The sequence below is a fragment of the Amblyomma americanum genome, chromosome 2 (assembly GCF_052857255.1).
Source record: "Amblyomma americanum isolate KBUSLIRL-KWMA chromosome 2, ASM5285725v1, whole genome shotgun sequence".
Taxonomy (NCBI): Eukaryota; Metazoa; Arthropoda; class Arachnida; order Ixodida; family Ixodidae; genus Amblyomma; species Amblyomma americanum.
Genome location: NC_135498.1, coordinates 61,291,991 through 61,317,064, shown reverse-complemented (window position 1 = coordinate 61,317,064; position 25,074 = coordinate 61,291,991). Strand labels below are relative to the sequence as shown.

The 25,074-nt window shown below is 49.2% G+C and overlaps 2 protein-coding genes across 2 annotated transcripts; one reads left to right on the top strand and one right to left on the bottom strand.

The window, feature by feature from the left end:
• Positions 1 to 578: 578 nt before the first annotated feature.
• On the top strand, positions 579 to 3,049 carry LOC144119710 (cholinesterase-like). Its single transcript, XM_077652266.1, has 3 exons — positions 579 to 809; positions 2,143 to 2,893; positions 3,033 to 3,049. Exons 1-3 carry the CDS (start codon positions 579 to 581, stop codon positions 3,047 to 3,049), a joined length of 999 nt encoding a protein of 332 aa, XP_077508392.1.
• Positions 3,050 to 11,789: 8,740 nt separating this feature from the next.
• Positions 11,790 to 24,346, bottom strand: a (arc; the record flags this gene model as incomplete). The annotated part of the gene is given in 9 exon segments (XM_077654475.1): positions 11,790 to 12,098; positions 13,309 to 13,694; positions 15,643 to 15,825; positions 16,992 to 17,124; positions 17,448 to 18,248; positions 19,555 to 19,830; positions 21,159 to 21,440; positions 22,581 to 22,843; positions 24,123 to 24,346. Coding segments are annotated over 9 exon segments (2,594 nt in total), but the record flags the coding sequence as incomplete, so codon positions are not given.
• Positions 24,347 to 25,074: the final 728 nt, after the last annotated feature.

Sequence of the window (25,074 nt, the reverse complement as noted above, 5' to 3'; positions counted from 1 at the left end):
ATGTTACAGCGCAGCCCTGAATTTCGTGTGTGAAAAAGGTGGTGACGCCACGTAGCGGTATGTACAGGAACGGTACGTGCTAAAACAGTATAATAGAGAACGTGCCAACAGCCCGTAACATCCAGGACGACCCCGCTCAGTCAGGTAACGCTGGTATGAGCAATATAAACTGACTTGAATTGTTATTTTCGCAGTATTATTGTGAAGGACACGGTCAAAGGCAGAGCTGCGTGGCAGGGCCGCGTTACCCTTGCTGAATAAACGGGTGCGACAAAGCAGCCGCAGCGCATGAATGTGTTCAGGCTTGGTCACAAGTCGCCAGGCCGCAGTTTGCGTTTGACTTACGTAGCCAGGATCTTGCGGCATCCATCAAGGTATCAAAGACCGGAGGAACAAATAGGGTGTTAACCTCAACAGATTTCCAGATTTGGGGAGCTAGAAGTGCAGTGCCTCATACACTCGTGGGCTGGGGCCTTTCGGCTTGGGCATTACATAGGAGATCACTTTTTTGCAGGTTTTATTTGTAGTATTTGCGGCTTCGTTCGTTTTTTCCGTTCAGTGCCGCAGTCTTCACCACCATGCTCGCGTTGGGTTTCTTCGCCGCCGTGCTGGCACTGGTCGTGGTGTTGCTGATGCTGCGCCGGCAGTCGTCCCCTGAGCCCCACATGAGCACCACCGAGGCCGTGACTTGGCGGTCGCCGACGCCAGACCCCGCCACGGGCTGCTTGACGCCCGACGACCAGGCCATCCTGTTCACAGCGAATGGCGTCATACGTGGACGGAGCTTGGACATCGGCAGAAATCTGTCCGTGCGAGCTTTTATGGGTGTCCCGTACGCAACATACGTCGGTCGATTCATTAGGTACGGGGAAAAAAACGACCTCTCGGGAAGAGTCGACATTGCACCTGTTAGGAAATGTTTGCGGCGTTCTTAAGGACTATTTGGCTGAGCGCGTCCCTCGCCTTGAGGAGCGCCGAGTGTCACGTTTAGCACCAGGGCCAATGGAAGTTCAAACGAGAACCACTATAGATAATCTATGCGCGCTCGCAAATAACTTTTTCCAAGAACGCTACCTAAATGACTAATTTGAATTCATTAGCCTCCTGTGTTCAACCTTCTATAGCTATCCAGGGATGTTGTCGAGATTTTGGAGGGCCGACTTATCCTGAAAGGCATCTTGCACCGGTAAATATACAAAGATTTGAATGAAAATTTCTAGACGATGAACCGTGGGCGGTAAATAATTCATCGTCTTGGAAGCTACACCTAACACATGATTCTATACAGACTGTATACTTTCTTTGTATTAAACGCAGTTTCGGCGTATAGTAAGGCAGCGAAATAATGGAAGACTCATTACACGACAGGCCTGTCTCAAAGGTCCTACAGATGGATGAGAAAAGAATGTATATTAAAAAAAAACCAGCACGTGAAAGATTCCTGTTAGAGCAATGCGAAAAAGAAAACAAGCTCATGAATGTTGTTACAGCTTGACGTTCAAATGGAAAAGATGTGAGAGCTTAGACCATTGTAGTCGCGCACATTGAATTCGCAAGAAATGCACACAGCTCCCGTTGAAATTTAGCTAGGCCGTAGAATTCAATGGGAACTTTTTGCCTTCCATACTCTCAAAACAAAAATATCTTCCACGGAAGTCCGTCTGGTTCGGTTCTTGAGATAGTTGAGAGAAAACTGGCGCCAACCAGTATTTTTAACTTTACCCATAGTTTCGGGACCAACTCGGTCCCTTCTTCAGGGGTGACTAAAGTGTGCCAGCAGCAGCGGGGTGCTGCCTTCGCTCTCCCTTTATTAGCACGTAGCGCGTATGTTAGTGGACTAGCTGCGCCACGTGCTAACAAAGGGAGAGCAAAAACAGCAAGCACCCCGCTGCTGCTGGCACACTTTAGTCACCCCTGAAGAAGGGACCGAGTTGGTCCCGAAACTATGGGTAAAGTTAAAAATACTGGTTGGCGCCAGTTTTCTCTAAACTATCTCAAAGCAGTAGGGAGCTACCTGGTCCAGTTTTACTTTTTCTGCTCTCTTTAAGGGCCGAACCTCAAAGCCGCTTCGACGACGGCTACGTGGACGCCTTTTCCCGAGCTCCGCCGTGCATCCAAGTCGGAGCCCTGGACGTGCCTTAGTCAAACGACTGTCTCTACTTCAACATCTGGACTCCCCCGACCTGTCGACACACGGAAAAAGGCAACAAAACAGTCATAGTGGCCCTCGTCCAGGACTGGTTCCGCACGACGCGGTTCACGACGTCTCCGGCTTGGAAAGAGCTGGCCGCCAGCGAAGACGTCGTCGTCGTCGTTCCAAGCCACCGCATGGGTCTCTTGGGCTTCCTCAACACGGGAAACCAGGGTATTCCTGGAAACGTGGGTCTCTTCGACCTGCTCCTGGCGCTGCGATGGATCAAGGAGAACGCGGCCGAATTCGGTGGCGATGCCGAATCCGTGGTCGCCCTGGGACAGGGCTCTGGCGCCGCTATGCTCACTCTGGCTCTCAGGAGTCTCGGCCGACGCTTCTTCAAGAGAGCCGTACTCCAGGACATGTCGCCGTTCACCATGATGCCCCGCAACGACCGCCACGTCGGCAAGCAGAGGGCGCTGCGACTCTGTCGGCTGCTCGGATGTCATGTGCACGCGGGGGACGTCGCGTCGCTGTACCTACAGCGGTCGTACTCGGAAGGGACCCTCCTGAGCTACGCCGTGGCGCTCGACGAGGTCTGGTTCGTGCCGAGCTTCGACCAGGAACCCCTGATCTACCCTCCTGAGAGGCTTGTGGACGAGAGCGGCCTGGACGGCGTGGATCTTCTGTGCGGCGTTGACAGGCGCGCGGCCGAGGTGCTATTCCAGCGCCATCTGTTGCCTTTGCTGAAGACAGAAGGCGGTATCGCCGAAAAAGATGAAACGCGTGTCGTCGCCAAGCTTCTCACGTTTTTTCTCAAGGAAATCACGAAGGAATTCGAAGACAACCTGCCTCAACTTATTGATGAGATAAAAGCGCATTATGGACCTATTACTGGTAGCGCATATGCTGTCCTGAAGGAATTTTTAGAAGACTTGGTGTTCCGCTGTCCGATGATGCAGTTTGCAGACGCAGTGGCATCGATAGGAAGCGGCTCGGTCTTCCACTTCGTGGGAACGAGTAACAACTCGCACAGTTTCATCCTGTCTGCTTCGCAAATAGCCCACTTCCTGAAGTCAGGGTAAGGCATTCATATAACTCTCGAAAGCACTGTTGTGGGTAAAACCTGGAACGATGACGACACCCTATCGTCTAAGCATATTAACCAGAGGTGGGCATTTGACCTCAAAAATCTTGACCTCACCTCAACCTCAAAAAGAATTTGCCGACCTCACTCAACCTCAACCTCATCAGCGGAGGTTGAGGTCTCCTTAGACGCCCTCACCTCACTTTTCCTGAGGCCACTGCTGACCTCACTCAACCTCACCTCTACTTCAAATCGTGAGGTTGTGGTCGGCTGCTCGACCTCAGAAAACAAACGAAAACAAAACAAAAAGCGATTAAGAAGTTTTTCAGTTAAAAACCATTCTGAGAATCCTGTAAGATAGGAAAGCCAAAATAATGTTGCTATTATTTAATAAGGTGTGTACAGACACTATTGATGTGCACGCAATAGGAAAAGCTTATAATCTGGGATGAACCCTCAGAGAGTATATGGCCTGCGGGCAGGGGTGTCCCATACGCGGTTACCACCAGTACGTCGGTGAGTACTTTATATGTGTCAATATTTGGCAACCTGCTTTGTGTATACTTGTTCGTATTGGAAGCCTCTCGCTCATTCACGCACGAACCGGCAATTGACAAACACAGCCCTTCAACACCATCTAGCAGAAATTGGGAGGAGGGGGGGGAGGTGTTCACGGTACCCTTTTCAGGCTTGAGAATAGTTACCGAATATAAAGAAACTGGTCGTCGATTTACTTTCCAATGCGAGGGTTATGCAGACGCATATCAGTATATTTCGATTTTCTAGCTCTATCTGGCATAGCGAGAATGCTCTTTTCAGTCCTTTGTATGTTGCATTCGAAAACACTTAACAAGCTGCGACTGTAGTACACCAACAGAGGCACGTTGCATTTATCTCTGTATAGAAGCGAGCGGCTTCTTTTATTAATGCGAAAACATTAGATGGCTCACTTTCAAGCTCATATCCGCAAAAAAGTCCGCAAGAAACGGCGCCAAGCGACGTCAGGAGCCGACGAGCCACGCGACGCTGATGACGTCACATAATTAATTAATACTAATTAATATAACTAGGTAACGCTAAGGCCGACTAGTTTAATTATTGATGTCTTCATGTGAGTGTGACGTCATACTAGGTCACGTGACAGCGATGTAATGTGCCATCAAACCTAGTCACGTGGCGACGCTGTAATATGACATCACACCTACTCACGTGACAACTATGTAGTTTCTCGTCATACCAGGCCCCCATTCACCCCCCTTCCACCCCATTTCAAGATCCATATGGATCCCAGATTACTACACATGCGCGCATGACGCTTTAAAAAGAGTGCCCACAACTCTGTCTACATTAATGACATTCGGATTGTCCAGCAGGTAAACGCGCCAGTTCTCATGTGACATACTGCAAAGATAATGCAACGACACATGCCTCTGATTCTCGAGATGATGGCGATGACGATGATGCTAACAATGTATCCTCATGTGCCCGGGGAAGTCTGATATACTGCTACCAAATTAAAAGTTGCCAGAATATTGATTAAATATTGTATGATTACCCAGCAACCGAAGACAATTATTGTGCGGGAAAATAGGAATGCCTGCAGCTAAAAAATAATGATGTTGATGTTCCTGGGAGGTCAAGACCCTCCCCCGTTTCCGCCACTTCCCTCCAGGTGGCGATGGCAATGGTATCGAAATCCTGGGAATTCTCCGATGACTCAGTGAACCCGCGGCATTTTGAAAGAAAGGGATAGATTACCTCTTCGAACACTGCGCCAACTATTAAAACCACATGGGTCAAAATAACTGGCCTAGAGTAAGCAGCGTGAACCGCTCTCTCTGTCAAGAGCACCATGGCTCTCCGCACAAATTTCCCCGCAGCGATATCTTTTTCCGCAGCGATATCTTTGTCCCCCCCCCACTCGGAGGGGGGGGGGGGGGGACCGCCTAAGTACTCACACGCCTCAACAGAATTCTGGGTACCATTTCGTCAACCAGTCTGAGACAAGCTGCTTTAAGTTAACCGCGCGAGCATTCTGCGAAGCCGTTTAAGGTGAACGATGGGTCTCTGCAGAATAGTTAAAGATAACGTGTAGTGCCTGGTCCTCTGCAAGGCAGGCCGCCAACCTAACTGATCCCATACGAGAAAAGAAAAAGATTAATGAGTATAAACATACAAACAAAAATCGCACACTAAAAACAGAAGCTAACAACAGCGTGCCACATTAAACGTCATATTAGAAGGTTTGAAACAGACTCAGCAGCACAGCGCGAGCATGTAATCAGTTCAGTTCACACATATTCATTAAAACAAGAGGAAAAGGAATCGGCTGCCACATCACCACACGTTCATTATAGTTTTGCATTTTTTCGCCACTGCGACACCGCTATGCTGTGCGGGGTTTCGTCATAATAAGCGAATGTCCGAGAAGGAACAAGGAACTGGAGACCAAAGAGAGGTTATTCGGAAGGATAAAAAAGCGAAATTATATTTGCATCTGCTTACATTACGGAACGGGAATGTACAGAATTAGTGCGAGATTCGAAAGGGGAAGTCACCGATCAAAAGCTTCGACGGTGTTATACAGGTTTTTCTGGCTACGTGCTTTTTTAATCAAATCAGCAGGTGTCCTTGTTAGGAACCGCCTGAACCACATTCTCTCGCCTGTGCCGACTACTCTAGTTTCTGTTAAGTGAGCTGGTAATGTACAGCAGGATCCCCTTTACTCGACTGCAAGGCAAGAGCCATGACTTCAGCGCCGGCAACGAGCATGAACACGAAGCAGCCTTGCTTGGGGCCATCGGCGCTGCGACGAATTTACTTCTTGCTTGTTGGACTGAACTTATTTGTTCGCGGCATCAAACAAAGCTACCGGGGGTCAACGTGAGTTACGTGCTTTGCGCGCTCCCGGGGATTTGAGCCGACCGTCAGGCAGCCGGGTGCTACGCCAGCGGGACAAGGGGGAGGGAGAGTGGCGTGCTGTGACAGTAACACTCCTTCCGGGAAGACCAGAGGGGTGCGTCTTCCTGTAGGCTCGGACTGAACGGACATTACGGCGCAGCACCGGAAGCTAAGAGGGAACTGTGGCATCCGGTTGTCCAAACAGGGGAAACCGAACACCAAGTGTCATTGCATGAAATCTGCGGGGATGCGCTGCAACTCCGCTTCGGAAGCGGCACTCGTTGGAGTAAGACGTGGCAACTGCAAAAAGTCTCGACCTCAAAATTTCGAGCTCACTAAATGACGACACCCGCCGCGGTGGCTCAGTGGTTAGGGCGCTCGGCTACTGATCCGGAGTTCACGGGTTCGAACCCGACCGTGGCGGCTGCGTTTTTATGGCGATAAAACGCTAAGGCGCCCGTTTGTTGTGTGATGTCAGTGCACGTTAGGATACCCAGGTGGTCGAAATTTTTCCGGAGCCCTCCACTACGACACCTCTTTGTTCCTTTCTTCTTTCACTCCCTCCTTTATCTCTTCTTTTACGGCGCGGTTCAGGTGTCCAACGATGCATGAGAAAGATACTGCGCTATTTACTTTCCCCCAAAACCAATTATTAATATTACTTTTATTAAATGACGACCTCATTCAACCTCAAACTCACGCGTGAGGTTGAGGTCTGATTTGCTGACCTCACTCACAAAATTTCGAGCCGACGCCGACCTCACCTCACGACGTGATGTTGAGGTCGACCTCATGAGGTTGCCCACCTGTGATCTTAACAGTACTACACCAATGAGTAACTTTGTTTATTCAAGTTTGTTCATAGTTGGCTCAATAAGACAAAGTATGAAACACAAGCGACACGTACAGATAATCTGTTATCAATCTGGACGGTATAAATGTAGCTGTTTTTCAAGAAAATGAACAGCTCGAAGTTGCACCCTGTGCATGTCGTACGTGTTTCGTCCTTGGTCTTACTGCACAAGAACGTACTTTTCAAAAAGTACTACTCCGGATGTTGTAATATAAACAGCAAAACAGACTTACTGCGGGCTAGACTACACGACTTCCGGCTGCAAAAGAGCCCAAGAGAAGGGAACCACTAATATCATGTCCGTATATATATCAGCCCGCGCTTAAATATAAAACATGCGTATCAGAGTTTCTTCAGCCTCTGCTTTAAGCCTTGCTCATATACATTTTGTAACAGCGAGCCAGACTCAACGGGCAAACAACTCTTTGTGAATCGGTACAACTTTATTGTATAGTTGCAAAGCCGTTGTAGTTTCCTGCGGCCTCCATGCCATATTTGAACCAGTATACGTGCAGAAATATGCGGCACAGTTATCGGTCTGCCTTGGAATTTGCTGGGCGCGTGATAAGCATCCAGTGAGTGATGTAGGCCGCTGTTGAACATTTGAACCACAAATGGTTGCAGAATAGTGGCTTCATACCGAGGCTGTGAAAATCCAAGGGATGATCGCGAAGCGATTCTTGATGCGAAAACCAAATATGATGTGAAACGCTGATTGTCAAGCTGTTTCGGGTTCACTGCTCAAAGCCGCGTGGAGTCGGCGACGAACCATGTGTGCTAGCTGGACTGGTTTAGAGATCTTCCACTAGAAGTGAGCCTCTGTCCGCCTCAGTCCTTAGCTTTTTCAGTCTCGCCATTAATTTTGAGGCACTTTGTCGGTGGCCGATAGAAATTTCGTTGGAACATTCGTACAGAAAGGGCAGTTTTTATCATAATGGCGGCTCGACCAGCCAATGCACAAACGCAAGTTCCCATTATCTCAAAGTTCCTCATCTGATCACTGCGAACGCCTTAGGGATGTTGAAGTACAGGTACAGAGGCGATGGTAAGAAATGCGAACAGAGCGGATCCTATAGGCCCTCCGCCGTTCGCATTCTTTTACTTCGGTGATAGCAAAAAGACGCTAGAGTCGTTCATGATACATTCTAGGACGACTCTAATGTCTTTTCGAGCCGCCGCGGTGGCCGAGTGGTTATGGCGCTCGGCTGCTGGCCCGAAAGACGCGGGTTCGATCTCGGCCGCGGCGGTCGAATTTCGATGATGGCGAAATTCTAGAGGCCCGTGTACTGTGCGATGTCAGTGCACGTTAAAGAACCCCAGGTGGTCGAAATTCCCGGAGCCCTTCACTACGGCGTCTCTCATAGCCTGAGTCGCTTTGGGACGTTAAACCCCCTTCAACCTAAACCTAATGTCTTTTCCATACGACCCAGGTAAAAGCCCGATGAAAATAAATTCGAACAGCGGCGCGCGTGGGCGCCGCATTGTTCACGTTTCTTTCAATCGCGATAGTACACATAGCCTGAGTCGCTTTGAGGCGTTAAATCCCCTTCAACCTAACCAAACCAAACCATTGCAACAGCGACGTTACTGATGCGAAGGTTGCTTGATAAAAATTTAGAGATAGCTAGCTGGCGCATTACATACGTCTTTCGCCCTCCTCCTGGGATCATTTCAGGAAAGCACCGAGCTTGCCTGGTGGACAGTCGTGGGCGCCCTACACGAACGATTCACGCTACACCGTGCTCCTGCCCGATGGCACTCCGGCAGAACCCCAGCAAGAGCGCTGCAAAGTCGCACGCCGGGTGCACGACTACTTCTGGAGCGTCTATGGCACAGGGTTCAGTGCCAGCTCACAGGTGACGGACACGGGACGCCGGCACGCATGACGCACTTACTTGCTCCTTTACGCGAGGAACATAAGTGGTGAAACTTTATCTCGTCGGCCCAAATAGTGTCTTGTTTAGACTATTGACTATGGCATGTGTGTGTGTGTGCGGGAGGGGGGGGGAAGGGTCGGACCCCGTCAGGTAGCCATGAGCCCTTGGCGCAAAGCGACCTCTATGGCTCGTCTCACTACCCTGAGCTGTCTTCCCGGAAACCAACGCGGCCTGTCCGGGGAGCAACGCGGCCTGTCACTGTACGGGGCTCGGGAGCTGCAAGTTCTCCTGTGGTTTGTCCCGTGGACATTCATAAAGTATATGTAGTAGGGTGGTTTTTTCGTGGCCACACAGTTTGCACTTGGGGAACATTTCTCTGGGGGCAAATAATCGAATTAATGAAAGGATAGGAGAACGTGGTGCAGTGTACTTTTTCAATCCCGTAGGCTGCTACACTTAATGCATCCAGGAATACCTTTGCGAATAATCAATTGCTTATCAATGCGACACTTAAAAAAGAAAAGCTCAAATTAAAAAAGAAAAGCAATTTGAGCACAACTGTCATCTCAATTTGCAGCCTATGTGTGTCGTTCTCGTGAAAGGTAAACATGCACATTTATTTGTTCCTTGGATATATATACCACTATAATTAATCTACATGGTTTGAAATACAGCCATTTCAAACTGACAATGCATAAAGACATTTCGATTGTCATTTGTGTTGCCGAAGAATTTATTTTCAACAGTGCATGTTCTGCAACCGACATTCCACTATTCATATTGCAGAAGGTTTCAAACGTAATGCTAGGATATGTTAATAAACTGCAGTAGAGAAGAAATGGCAATAAAAAAGCACAGACAAGGACGATGCCACTGTGTGGCCTTCACTGTCAGTTTTTTCTCTGCTGCAGTTTATTAATAATGTACCTACTAGCTCAGCAAGCCTCCTCATTAAAGCTAGGATATGTGCTTATTTGCCCCTCAAGTGCAAGCCAGTAGATTTAATTTGCGTGATCTCAAACAATGCCATCTAGTACTCATGAAGCACTTAAGATGTTGGGAGTATCATTTCAGCAATGTTTATTGAACTCTATAAACCTGCATACTGTTTCCACAAAGAGAAAAATCTGTTCTATTGCATAATGTTGGCTGTGGGCTACAAAGATCGCAGAACCTAATGCGTTTGGTTGTGAACTTTCATGATTTGTACACAATGTGAATTTATTTTAAAATCTCAGCTCCCCTGTTAGAATAAATGCAACTGTCTTATACAATGACATTTTATGACACATTGCTGTCCATGATTTCTGAAGGATCAGTTTACTGCTGTGCTTAAATGTTCATCAGTTTTCGTATTGCTTATTTTATAGTGAGCAGAGACAACACAGAATTGGAATGCAATCATATCTTGAGTGCATTGTAACCTTGTTAAGTGTGCCTTTTGCTAATAAAATTCTCAATTACATGGCAGTGAAATCTCATCTCATGCTTCAGATTACACAGCTGACAGGAAAGTGCCATTAAATTGTCTTTAAACCAGTTTGTCTGCTGTAATAACATGTCCAGCTGTAGAAGAATACGTCAAAACTATGGTACACTACAAACTGCCAGCCTACAAGTTGCAAAAAATATGGCACTTGTGAGCACGTAATCTATGCTGATTTTTTCAAGACATTCAAAGCTGAAGATTGCAAGCACATTAATTTTGAAATTCTCTACTTGCAAAAGCTGTCCTCCTTCCTGGTTCAGCAGTGGTAGTGTATGTTAAATTTCCAAGTGTTCAGGTAAAAAAAATTGACAGGACGACTGTGTAACATAAGATTCAGACACAGCTGCAAAGGTATTTATGTTAAGATATGCTGAAGTAGAGAAAATGAGAGCAACTTTACACCTTTATAGTTCTAGAGTGCCCCTTTTTAGCTTTCCCCATGTACTCGCTTTTAGACTTGCTCTCCTCTCCAGTCAGCCGCTCTATGCGCGCAGCACCACTGGTGACCCTCTCCTCAGCCTGCGCGTTTCACAGCAGCTGCCACAGATGGGTCATGCTACATTCCTTTGGTCTTGCTATATTCTCCCTCCTTTTGCTGTAACCAACCGCCGTTTACGCATTCCTAAGCTCTCGCCATGCCCCCTCCTTCGAGCGTGACTACCTTCCGGATGATTCCCATGGCATCCATCCACTGGCAATGACTTCTTATGCTCTAGCCATACCGTCTTGCTTCTGTGATAACCATCCTCCAGCTGGGGATTCCTTCGCTCTCATGATACCCTCCTCCTTGCATGGGAACCACCCTCCGGATGGCTCCGGTGGTAACCATCCATCAGTGTTATGGCTTCTTCCACTCATTTCATACCCTTCTCCTCCCATGGTTACCATGGCAACGCACCCACCGGTTACGCCATTGACTACGAAATACTATTACGACAACGATGTGAAACCCAGAAACCAACGCTTAAAAGCTGCCGCTCTAGCCCTATCAATTATTCGCTAATGAAAAAAAAAAACCACTACACCAATGGCTTGAAGGTGCTGGTGCTTGTGTACATGTGTGAACACTGTTGCATAATGTGCCAATTTGCAATGGTCGTCATTTGGCTCAAGGATCAGGAGCTCTGCCAACATACCTCCTTCCTAACTGTTCAGCTGGCTTAAATGCAATACTTCATACTGGCCAAGGAGGAAAACAGCCAATGTGTAAATCTGAAAATACATGCGCAGTTTGTGTGTATTACGAAGTGCTAGATATTGACATGGTTCCTGTTATGACCCAACGTGCACATGTCATGTGAAAGCAGGTGTGCTCAGCGTCCTGTCTAGTTCTGATTGATGTCCAGCGACATCATTTGTTTTGCAAAGTTAAATGTGGAGAAACTGACTTAACTAGGTAATTGTCTACAAAACTGCATTAGTTCATGAGTAGCACACAAGAAAGGACAAGATTTCAGAGGAGTGACACTGCATTAGCTTTAATATAACATCATTTTAGGAGCATAATGAACAAACTTAGTGGTCGAATATATTGGTATTGGTAAGGCACACAAGCTGACATTTAATGGGGAAAGCTACTGTACAAAACTTTTTCGAGGGTGGGAGGAGATGAGTAAGGCTGGAATCATTCACATATGGTATCACAGATGCAACTGTCCAGGCAGACTAGATGTTGTGAGACTCTGGTTAATGCTCGCAAAGCCTTGTGTCTTCTCTATGTCATGCTATCCAGGTTACAACAGGACTTGGACACTTGTGAGCTGGAAAAAGAAATACACAACTCATTAATCACTGCTGCAAGCAAAGAAGTGCAATTCTGCACTTTTGTATTTCCTTACAGTCAATGTAACGAAATGTCTCATCAAAACTGCACAGCTAATTAATTTAGTAAGGTTACTTGGCAGGATATATTAGTTATAGTAAGTAGCATGAAGATAGCATTAGCACCTTCTTGGCATACAAACACACAGGTGTTCATCACTTGTGCCATAGGCAGTATCGGCTGGGAAATATTTTTATACCTTTGCATTTTGCGCACTGTATATCAACAATAGAGCTTGCCGCAGCAAAATGCTATGGCCTGCCAGGCATGTCATTATTCCTCTTTCCTCGCCTCTAGAGCCCTTTCCGCACACTTTATGAAAGAAATTTCAGTACCACATGATAGCACGTGTACTTAATAGCGCATCACATTCTACTAGTTGCACTATGTCTAAAAACATGCTTGAAATGATTAATGATAAAGCATAGTTTGGCCAACAATGAACAAAACTGGGTTGCAGTCTAGTGTAGTGCTGGCTACTATCTCTTCAATTGCTGCAAATCATGCTGCATTACTAGGCTAGAGAAATATATTATACAGCATTTTACAGCATGCTACTGCTCACACAAAAATGTTAGGAAAGTACTAGAGTAATGTGAAATTAATCACTTCTGTAAATTATGTGAGGACATCATGAAATTCCATGAAACTGAACTGATATTCAAACTATGCTTTAAAATTTCTATTAATCTCATTATTTTCTAAAACGTGCATATTAAACTCGTTAACTGTGTTGCTTCCTTTCCAGTTCAAGGAGTTACAATTTTCTTCTACTGCAAGCAAAGGAAACCGCTTTTTTGCATTCATAGCTTGTAGCGCCTATTCCTTCGAGTGAGCAGTTGTGTGCAGCACTCAGGAGACCCTATTTTTGAGTAGAACTGTGTGTCCTTAACTACAAGGCCCAGTCAAGGACAAGAACTGTTGAGCATGTTTCTTATCCAGTGCACTCCACCGCAGAGTGCAGCATAGTGATTTCGATGTTGCAGGCAAACGGCAGTGCACATAAAATGGACTGAAAAAAAGTTGGTCTCACTTATCGTCATGGATGGCTATTGCAGCATGCCTATCTAAGAAAGCGGTCAGGGAAGTGGGCCTTCCCTTTAAATCACCAACGTCAACAAGAGGCACTAAAGTGAAGCGGCACTCACTTCTTGGGCGGCCTCCGGGCCACCCTGAGCACAAGCTCGCCCTGGCGGACGCGCTTGAAGGCAGCGATGGCCTCGGCGTGTGACAGGCCCTCGAAGGGCTCTCCATTGAGCGACAGCAGCTGGTCACCCTCACGGAGCAGGCCCTCGGCCTGGCCGCCCGGGAATATGCGCCGCACGTAGATGCCTAGGGCCCCGCGCGGCGAGTCGCGGCCGCCCACCACGCTGAAGCCCAGGGCGCCCCGGCCGGGGCCCTTGACGAAGGTCACCGTGAGCAGCTCGCTTCCGCTGGACACGCCCGGCACACTCCCGGAGCTGCCAGTGTTGTGGTGGTGGCGCGGCCGCCGCGGCAGAGTGCACAGCACGCCGCTGCTGTACTGTTGCGTCACCTGCGGACGTAGAGTCACGTGATGAAGACAGAGCGATTGGAAGGAACATGAAGGGTAGAACGCACGAGCAGTCACACTTTGGCGGTGGTCAGTTTTGCTGATAGATTCTACTGGCGCGTCTTTGAAGTGTCGATTCCAATCGTTCCAATGCGCATAGCAGCGCCGTACCAGCCGTAAGCCACAGCGGTCTCTTCGAAAGTGACAAAACAGAACTGTGTAACAAACGAAACTTCTTTTGCCCAGTAGCGGGTCGAGTGCGAGTTTTGTTCTACAGTCAAACTTCGCTACAACGAACGTCGCTTCAACGAAATATTTCCAGTTCCCAGTCAGCTCGCCATAGAAAGTAATGGAACAAATTTCTCATCACAACGTAATATTTTTGGCGCGCGTTTCCGCATCAACGAAATTTTTGGTATGCGAAGCTGGGTATAGGAATCTGTCTTACAATAAAACAAACATATCGCCGCCCATATGTGTACTCCCCTAGGTCCACGCTGCTTTGTTTCTCTACAGTTTCGCTGGAACAAATTGATCCGCTTATTCAAACGCACATGAAGACCGCCATTGCTTGATGGTGATGACAATCGGGCTGGCTGCCTTGCGACAAGGCGCGGGTGCAAGCGCCCGTTTTTTTTCTTTTTTTTTCAAGCCAGAGCCGCAACCAATCCGTCGCCAAAGGACGCAGCAGCCTGGCAACAGGAGCAGCGCGATTCCCCTAGTTTTTTCACTCGTGCTCGTGCGCTGCAATCGACACGAGCATGGCGGCTTTGTCTAGGAAGCGGAAGTTCCTTTCTTCCGAGCCACTGAGTGATGAAGCCATAATTGAGGGCGTTCGCCACAGCGACGCATAATCGGATGATGACAGCGAAGCAGAAGATTTAGCACCACCATCTGCACTAAATGTGATGGAAGCATTTGAAGTGCTCCGCAGATTTATTATTGCTCACGATGACGACGTCGCGATGCAACTGCTCACCGAGTGCGAATGTCGCGCCAAAGCACTCGTGGCAAAAAAAAAAAAAGCAGGAGAAGCTGTCCGACTTCTTTGAAAGTAAATGATGTTTTGGGATTATGTCGTCCAACCTGACAGTGCTCTTGGGCTGATTTCGCCACAACGAAATTTACGCTTGAACGAAATTTTTCGCGCACCCCGTCAGTTTCGTTGTAGCGAGGTTCGACTGTATTAGAGATAAACGCGCTGTTCAAACCCCAGCTCTTAGGACCTACTGTCTTACAAGTATGTGCTTGCCGTCCCTAAGAACGCTACAGGTGCGATTATTAAAAGTTCAATATAATATAAAATCTGCAGGCGAGTGCATGCACAGTGTCTAAGGAATAGTTTATCTGCAGAAATAAATTATTACTGATATAACCAGAAGATTAAGGGACAGCTGTTCATCGCAATGTAGTGCTCATGCAAACGAACTGAAGTATGGCCGAATGAAATGGGACATCCCAGTTTCAATACTGCTAGCCCCTAGCGCCAGTACCGATCGCGAGCGGCGAGTTGAAAACCGGCGAAGTTGAACGCTTTGGCACCATATCTGCACTATCTTAGCAACAGACACTCTCAAGCTGTTCTGGCGACACAAATGGCAGTACTGGCGTTCCCGCGACGTTTATTGCTACAGCACATTGAAGCTAGGGGAGGCGCATTTGTTGTATAGTGTTTCCTTGAGCACCTCCTGTGAAAACGATTAAAATAGAAAATGAATATGACTACGACCAAACGAATTGCTAAATGGGAATCGGGATGTATAGCGATCTCGCGTTGCATCAGAAAAAAAAAGACCAACACTACATGCCGCTGTATGGCTTCCCTGTCGATAACTTAGGGTATCCTCTACAAAAAAGTCCTTCTGCGGTAACAATGAATGCAATTTCACTCCAATTTCTTATGCAGGTGTTATTTGTGCGGTGAGTAGTAGAAGGTCTTGCCGATGCTCACCTGGTTGTCTTTCTCGCAGTCCTCGGACACCTCTGGAATGGTGTTGTAGTTGGCAGCAGCGCCAGGGTGCGAAATGCTGGCCCTTCGCTCGGCAGGGACTCTGTGGGGCTCAGCCAGCCGGGACACTCCATTAGGTGGGGACGACGCCAGCGGGTCTTCGCTGTAGTCTTCCTCCGCTTCTTCCTGAAAAACAAGTATATGTCTCGTTCCGATCACGAAAGAGCAGAAGGTGGCTGGTGTCAATAGTCACAAAAACATTCGGGGCCTGTCTTCAGTTATTCTGTTAAAAGAAACAATTACCGCCAAGCAAAGTGTCCCATCTTAAACTATACCTCGCAATCTAGAAGAAATCGCGTGACACAGACATCGGAGATGAAAGGTAACGTTTTGCGGGAAGTCTCACAGTATAGTATTCACGTTACGAGACCACTCGATAGCCTTTTAATGCGATAGCTATTAGAATGGTCTATGCAAGCGGAAATGGCGACCGCGTTCACGAGTGGCGCGTGTGTTTCATAAAGAATTCAGATAGTACTACCTCGGGTACAACGAACCAACGAACCTTAGTCAGCCACCTCAAATGTAACAAACATTAGTGCGCTAACCCCTGATTTAAGGAACCTAAGTGTATCATCTCACATATAACGAACCTAAGTGTGCCACCTCACATATAACGAACGTTTGGATGATACCGCATTCAGACGATCCACCCAGGATCGCCTAAGATTTTCTGTCTGTGTTAGGGCAACATTTCAAGTGTTAAGCAGAAACACAAAAAAAAGCGATTCGCGGCAAGAAACTAGAAACAAATCGTTTATAAAATCTCATTTTCTGTTGCGAAATGTTCTAGTAGAATCTCGATGATACAAATTTCACGGGGTGACGGAAAATATCTACATCGTCAAAGTTTTTATTATCGAAAGAAACAAAATCCGTATGCAGACTCGTGAGAAATGCATTCTCGCAGATCTGTTTACGCTGACGGGATTTATTTACTTCTGCGCGGCCACAGCTCACTTCGCGGTGCGTACAGCGCGACTGGTGATCGCGCTGTCGGCGATGTAAGCACAGCGCGTTCGTATCATCCGTAATGGCGCGGAACTGTTCTAAACATCCGAAATTCTGCACTCCGGGCGCGCGCGGCCCGGGAACATTACGAAATCGTATCATCCCAAAATTTCTTATCAACGGTCATCGCATCATCGAGGTTGTGCTGTATACTCGCCGCCTAGTCGCCTGATCATTAATAGTCTTCAATCACCTCACAGGTGTACATGCGAAATGAAGAGCACCCACGTTTGAACAGTCGCCTATTTTCCGCATGAAACCATACTACTAGGCCCTCTCACCTGACGAGCAACCAGCAGGTGTACCACCTGGTCCGGTGTGGCAAGCAGCTGACGGGCCTCTTCGATTTCTACCCCTTGAACCTGATGACCATTAATGACCAGGAGCTCGTCACCTTTTCGGAGCTGGCCGCTCCTGTGGAAGAAAGAGAAAATAGTTATTACACTTTACACTTTACAGTGTAAACGACACACGTTTGACCGGTGTAAAACATTACGAGTGAGTTATGATGTCAAGTCGCGAGTGAAAACGCGGACATTAAGCACTCCAGGAATACGCAGCGTGTCAGTAACGCAACCTGTTTTAACAGAAGGAAGTAGCAAGAACGTTGAGAGGAAAAAGTGCGCTTCCAACAACTACTGCCTAACGCGCTTTTACGAGGAGCCTCGTCAAATATGGAGCATGGAACAAATCATGATATCGTTACGGTGCATTTCTAAAAAGGTTCAGGCGCTTACCTGGCTGCTGGCCCGTCCTGTTCCAGGTCGGCGACTACGTAGCCAAGCACAGAGCCGTCCGGGCCACACTTTCCCTTGATGTACACGCCTAGCTCGCCCCTCGAGTCCTTGGCCAAGCGCACGGCTAACACTCGCGCCCCGTCGGGCACGCTCCGCATGGAAGCCGTGTCACTCCCCCGCTGCTGCCGCGTCGAACCACCTTCCAGATGCGCCTCCAGCCACAGGCGCCGCCGCAGGTCGTTGGTGCTGGACGTGAGGTGTCCGAGGTCACCGCCACCAGACACGTCCCCGACACTGCGGCACCCCAGATCGCCCAAACTAGCGCGGCCCACTCGGCAGTCTTTACCGCTGTCCCTCACTGTGTCGTTGCCAACACACACATTTGTCCAGGACGAGGCACTCTTGAGCGTACCCTGCAAAAGAGGGGCGGCGCCTTCATCCCGCGAAGACTGTTCTTGAGAGCCCGCCCTGGACAGCACGGGGGACTCGAACGAACAGCTGCGGCTTTCCGTTGACGGCGACTTCTTCCAGCGGTTGCGCAGCAGCTTGCGGTCCAGCGTCCAGGCGCGGAACTGCTCCAGCTTGGAACCTGAATTCGGCGGCGCGGACCTCTCGGACCGCGGGCTGGATTCAGCTTCCCGGCTGCTACTGCTGCTGCTGCTATTGTTGTTGCTGGGTGTGGTCGCTTGTTGCGAATTGTCGCCCCTTCGGAGGACGGAGAACAGGGATTGCGTCTTGCAGCGCAGGCTCTTGCAGTCGTACGGCGTTGCGTGATAGTGGTCCTGCTTCGAAGACTCAAGCCTGCGACAGAGGAAATCGATCATTTCCATCAATTACGTGTTACAATCTTGGCACAGTTTCCGCGCCGCTCGCTCACTTCCTGCCCATGTTTTAGTTCAGCGCAGAGTTAACCCTATAAAAAGGAGGCAGAACTCTTGATTACTGAAAGACTTCGCAATATAAGATATGAAGCTTCTTCCGTGAGTGAAATCAGTGACGACAAAGAAAAGGAGGAATCTATAAAACGTGACAAGCAAAAGGAAGTTACATGATGTGAAATGCGCGATGCGGGGAGGGAGAATGGACATGGTTTGCAAGTTTTCCTCCTCAGAACACATTCCGCTATTACAGAGACATATGGCCCGATACGACCGCCGACTCCATGTCTGTGTCCCCACGGTCAACCACGGGGAATTCAGAACAGCCAACTAACCGCTTAGGTGAAGACACCAGGAAGCCAACTTTTGGGGGGCAGCGAAACCAGCGAACATCGTCGACCATCTGTCCTTATGAGGAAAAGAATAGGGTCGTTTACTACGCTCAAGGGCGGTCAAATGAGAATAGCGGCGTCGAGCTCGACACGTGCCCTCGAGAGGCATTACGGCGGGCTGCGTGTCCGTCATCAGAGTTTCAACGGAACAGCGAGGCATATGCAAACAGAAAGGGCGTCGTTCGACTGCATGACCAATAATCTCCTCCTTTCTGAGAATTTTAGGGAGAAGGGGCAACCGATAACTAGATCCATATTCACTTCACCCGTGGTATACAATGATCCGCCGCGACGAAGTGTGGACGGCGATTAGAGACAGTTCGACGGCAGCGTTATGACATACAAACATTGCCAAGGCAGTAAGACGCCGCGTTTTTCTCCTTTACTCTTAAAGGACTAAATGGCTTGCCTATGGTCTCTAGAAGCACCTGCAGAGCCGGGCACTTAGTATCCAAGTTGTTGAAGTACCCAGCTTATAATCAGGACCCCCCCCCCCCACCCAAATAAAAAAAAACGTGTTAACAGAGTGCAGGCAGATTACTAGGACTGCTTGATTACGAGGCGTCTATCGTTAATTTACCCAGCGTAATTTGGCCGGAGTTTATAAATACAGAAATTCTTGATGCACGTTAAAGCACCGCAGACGGACGAAATAAATCCAGAGCCCTCCAGAACGGCGTTACCCAAAGCACTCAGTGTGACTTTGGCACGTGAAAAAATCCATTTATGTATTAAGCCATTACCTTGCATCCGAAATGAGCACCGAGTTTTCCACAATTTGTGCTCTCTATAATACCAGCTGTTTTTTTACTGCATTAAGGGCAGCAGCGTCCTCACCTGGACTTGTCCTGCCTGGACGCATCACCGCCCTTGGACCCAGCACTGGGCGACTGCAGGGAGATCCTGTGTAAGAGGGCCGCCGCCAGCCTCTGAACATTGGATCCTTCCTGGGACGAAGCACGACGCTGGGATGGCGCTGCGCTCGGCGTCGTGGTCGCGGTGGCCGCCGTGCGGGGGGTCGCTGATGTGACGTCACTGGCGAAAGGATGACTCGCGGGCTGCGTGCACACGATGCGTGGAGACTGCAGGGTTCCGTTGGCTTGAGTCATCCTCCTGCCGAGGAAAAGAATTGCTGCGATGTGTCGCTAAACACTACATGTGTAACTGTCTCGTGCGGCCTTATTCATGTTCAGCGATGAGGAGCGAAGACTTCGAATAATGAGCGAGTTTTCCAACGGTGAATAAACAAACTAAAGACAGAAGGAAGGCGACCCCGAGTACAACGCTGGCTTCGCATGAAGCTCCACTCCCAACGACAGAGTGCTTTACATGAGCAACGAATAGGCATTTGCACTACGTGAAACAAGGTTACATAACAGAGCTGTGTCACAAGTATTTGACAAAACAGCGACACGCAGCCGCGAAAGTGTACTACTGTGCCTGTATTCAAACGCGAACACGCCTGCGACTGTGCAGGACGCCGTCGATCTACGACCGTTTAATGTGGTCAGAATCCGGAAGATGCTTTAGCTATAGAGACATGAATGATACTATCTGCTCACCACGGCTGAAAGTAAGAAGGAGAAACAGTGGGTTCTCTTCATGAGGGCGTTGGCGTTTGCTTCCGTCTTAACGTTACACCTTTGCTTCAAGATATGATTTATGCAGTGTGAATACTGATTTCCCAGCTTGGCCACAGCACACGCGCAACGTTCGTAAGATTTCAAAACAGCATTGAAGAGAGCTACCTCCAACGGGAATAGTTCAGTTCTGCACTTTACCTCCACGAATGTACTGTATCTCCCTCTAACACAGACAGTAGGCGGCGGTGGAGTCGGCAGCGAACGGACTCATTAGGCGAAGCTTCGCCCTAAGCGAACAGCTGACAGAGCCCCCATTATTTAAGGCTTGCCAACTGACTAATAAACGCTCATTCTTAGTTCATCGCTGTATGTGATGTGTTCGGCGTCCGTTCGTCGGTGCGTCGCTCAGAAGGCAACGTCTGAAGCCTGAACCTGAAGGTTCCGCTATAAGGTAATGGATCAAACAAAATGGCTCAATTTTTTACCTTAGCTCTGGGGAAGTGTACTCCTACAGAACAGCTTGGTCAATTATAGAATGGCAGTTGGAAGCAGTCTTACTGTGCGTTCATACTAAGACCTTCGGCGCCATGAGTGAAGTGCGCCACCGAGATGCCGTAGTGCTCAGAGTTGCGACTGCGGAACTGCACTAGATGCTGAATGAGAGGCGAGCGAAACCTCCTCCGCTGGTTTTTCCGCCGACAGAAATCGGTTACGCATCTACTGCGTTCGCCGCTGGGTTTCCCGCCGGAAAGTAAGCCGCGGAGGCGGATTTCGCTCGATCGTGACCCCGGATGCCCTACTGTGAACGCGCGCATACCGTAACATTCACCACCAAATACAACGTGAGAGGAAGCGCACCTCTGCCCGTGCTGCTGGAAGAGGTGCCCCGCCGTGGCGGTGGCAGTGGCGACAGCGGGCGCATCCTCGTTGGGGCTGTCCTCGCCGCCGTTCTTGGTGCCGTCGCTCTCGTAGCCGGACTCGTCCGAGCGGTGCTGGGTGGAACTGGCCAGGCTCGCCGTGTCGCCGGCGCCTGGTACACCCACGTCCTCCTCGAGTGGCGGGGTCGGCGGTGCACCACTGCTGCCACTGCTGGTGCTGCCTCCCTCTTCCGAGCACTGAAGGTCTTTGCAGCCGGGCACCCTGTGTGGAACAGGCGGAGGTTGAGCGGCACGCATAAGAGAAAAAAAAACGATGCTAAGCTCAGATTTGCGTAAGGGCTGCATAGAACTTCTTAAAGAAGAAGCAGGAACCGGACCCCACTGACAGGCACGCAAGGTACCCAACTCCAGTGCTCATATCGTATGGGCTTGTAATGAAAATAGCGACACCAGGAGGCGGACCATGACGGCAATATCGAAGTATTCCAAAACTAATTCATACTGTGAATAAAACCGTCAACTCCTAAACCCGGCGAAATCATGGCCCCATCTCTTGACCTGGATATCAGATCTGGGATCCTCAGTTGGGATGATCTTGGCGGCAAGAAGACAGGATATCGCCCGCCCTCAACAGTCAAACATTTTAACGCTTCACCTCCTGATACTATCCTTGTGTACTCTCCCAAACATACATTCGATCCTTTTCCGAAATCGAGCGATCGATCAAAAAATCAATCAATCAATCAATCAATCAATCAATCAATCAATAAATCCCGAATGGTGATGGTTACCTTCCTTTCTCCCTCAGGCAGGTGAAAGGCTTCTTGACCATGCATACTTGGGCTAGTTGGTGAAGATGTGAGAACATTCTTCGGTGGTGGTACTATACGAATGCTGACAGTTGTTACGAGGACAGACTTGGAGGTCCACGGGCCGCGCCTACCGCTTTCGTTCTGCCTTAGCGGTTCTGTGTCGCAGAAGTGTCTTTTGGAGTTCTAACTTGGCCTCCCTGCCTTCTTTGTTCTCGTTGTCTCGACAGATTTCCTTCTCGTCTTCCTATCTCTCACCATAGCACTTGGCCGATAGAGGACAATTTTCGCAAACATCGTGTTATTCTGAACGCCTGCCGCAGACACAATAGGTCAGTTGTAGCCAAACGGAGATAATGGACTGTTGAGGAAGTCGCAAACGAAACGGTAGCTAAGCTTATTCACACACACTGTATCAACATAGAAGGAACCAAATGGCGATGCTTTTCAATCCTTGTAACAAGCCCTCCATTGCGTAATGGTTCTGCCTTCTTCCTGGGCATTCTTCGGCGACGATTTTCCTTCAGTGCCTACACGATTTGCGGCAGCAATAAAGGTACGCCTTAACGGCGTATTTCAAGCGTCCTGCTTACCTGTCCATGACGGCCGCCTCACCGAAGCAGTCGCGACGGTACCGGCCTCCCGAATGGGCCACGCTCAAGACCGCGGCGTCCAGCTCGTCGTGGTCCACCACGTCCGCATCAAGCAGCGATGCCTCGATGACGAGAGCCGACGTCGAGCGGCTGCGGTACATGCGGGACGAGGTCTTGCGAACCACGGCGCCAGGGCGCTGGTGTGAGGACCGCTGCTGCTCCTCTGCCGCGTTTGGAGCGCAGTCCTGGTAGAAGCTGCCGTCCTGCGGAAACGATGCAATTCGTAGAGCGCATGAGTTAGGCCGTTCGCGTGCCGAACCAGCGTACACAGCTCTGTTTAAAAGTATAAGACCGCTTGTACAGTTATATATTCACCGGTGCTCCTGGAGAAAACTGTAGAAGGACCATTGCATCTGAGTTCGCTTAGAACGCGGCAATTGTATTTCACCGACCCTTTCCCGTATAAGACAACCCCTATTCTGTTTCTTGCAAGAAAGAAAAGCAGCTGAAAAGCAAACAGCAAAGCCTACTGGCGCTGCGTTTCTGGCGCCAATAAATTTGTTACGGTCAGTACGAAGAACACTTTTGCGAAACAAGTATCGGTTAAGACGTAGTAACGTACACTTTAGTGAATGTTGCTGAACAGGACAACCGGAAAGCAGAACACTCTCCAGAAGAATATATAAAACTGACACTGTATCAACCGAGCCCGAAATGTTTTACATGATTAATGCGGCTATTGATTACAGCCGAGCAAGCTGTAGATGGCTCAGCAATAATAAAACACTAACAGCTGCGTGCTAAAACCATGCACCGCCTACCGCACGCGGAACACTCCGTGCAAACGATAAACCACGCACCGCTTTCATAATAAAGTGTAGAGTACACGTGCCCACTAAAGATTTCGGAACGCCGAAATCACGAAAGTCACCGATTTCCTCGCTGGCTAGAAGTGCAGCCAGGCACTGAGGGGTGCACTGAGGGGTGCAGGCACTGAGGTCGTGCTACGATCTATGAAGCACACCCTTCTATTCATAGCTGCATGCTTACGCTTCGCAGTAATTAGGCTTAATAATAATAATTGGTTTTTGGGGAAGGAAATGCCGCAGTATCTGTCTTATATATCGTTGGACACCTGAACCGCGCCGTATGGGAAGGGATAAAGGAGGGAGTGAAAGAAGAAAGGAAGAAAGAGGTGCCGTAGTGGAGGTCTCCGGAATAATTTCGACCACCTGGGGATCTTTAACGTGCACTGACATCGCACAGCACACGGGCGCCTTAACGTTTTGCCTCCATCGAAACGCGGCCGCCGCGGTCGGGTTCAAACCCGGGAACTCCGGATCAGTAGCCGAGCGCCCTAACCACTGAGCCACCACGGCGGGGCATGAGTAATAAGGCTTTGTTTCAATTTTCGTGTTCCGAAAACTTTTGTGGGCACCTGTACATGATAGCTACAGTGTACTCTACACAACACAACATCTGTGTTGCGCAACATCTGCGTACACTTTATACAAGGACACCGATGCGGAAGGAGGTACGTACGTGTCTGTCCTGCAGGCATTCGACGCTGCGCGAAGCCTCCCTGGACGAGAGCAGGTCGGGCACGGTCAGCCTCAGCGGCTGGGTGAAGGTGGCCAGGCGTTGCGGCCACTCGACCAGGCCGGGGCGCTCTTCGGCCGCCAGCGACATCGGCGTCGTCGGCGGGGGCAGCGAGTACTTGTGCGGGCCCACGCACGTCTTGCGGCCCACGCGGCTGAAGGCGAACCCTGCCAGGTGGGAGAACGCGCTCAGCGTCAGCCAGGAACGCCCGGCCAAGATAGGCCGCACGGCATGCATACATACACACACAAGCGCCCGTGAGAAAACTGCAGCCTCTAGTTTATGGTCCTGTCACGTTGCTGCTCGCCTGTGCGGACCGTTGCGGTTTGTGGGATCAATTGACGAAGGCCTCCACTAAAGAACTGCTTTTTCTTTTAATCCGGACGTGTGTAGTCTAGAGTCCCGAATTCCAAACCAGTTCAGAGAGGTATGCAACGCCCTGCTTGCTAAAACAAGCGGGCCAGATGCCGCCTAGAAGTGGTTAACAAAACGACCCAGATGGTTGGGGCGCGCAGTACACACTAAACAAATTCTCACCCTTTAGGGTGCAAATCAGCTGTCCCCAGACGAACACCATTTTGGGGGCTAAAAAGGGTGCAAAGAGCAGCACCCTTCAGGAAGGGTGCAAAGCATGAAAGTTTCGATGGCGCGCATCAATCCAAGGCTTTTGCTTCATGGGTGAATCAATGTCGAGCACCCTTCCAACATGCATTCGTAGAGGTGTTATGGAAAAATAGTACCCTTTAATGAGGGTGCAGCCATTACGCCCTCTAAAGTATCATTAAGTGCACCCTTCATTAAGGGCGCGGATCTCTGCACCCTTCTTTAGCATCGAACAATTGGAAAAGGGTGTTCGTCTGGAGACAGCTGATTTACATCCTAAAGGGTGAGAAAT

Bases quoted from the DNA above. Each gene is read 5' to 3' on its own strand.
- LOC144119710 (XM_077652266.1), top strand. From the start codon at position 579: ATGCTCGCGTTGGGTTTCTTCGCCGCCGTGCTGGCACTGGTCGTGGTG. The intron at 810-2,142 runs GTGCGAGCTTTT...GACGTGCCTTAG, and splicing joins ACATCGGCAGAAATCTGTCC to TCAAACGACTGTCTCTACTT.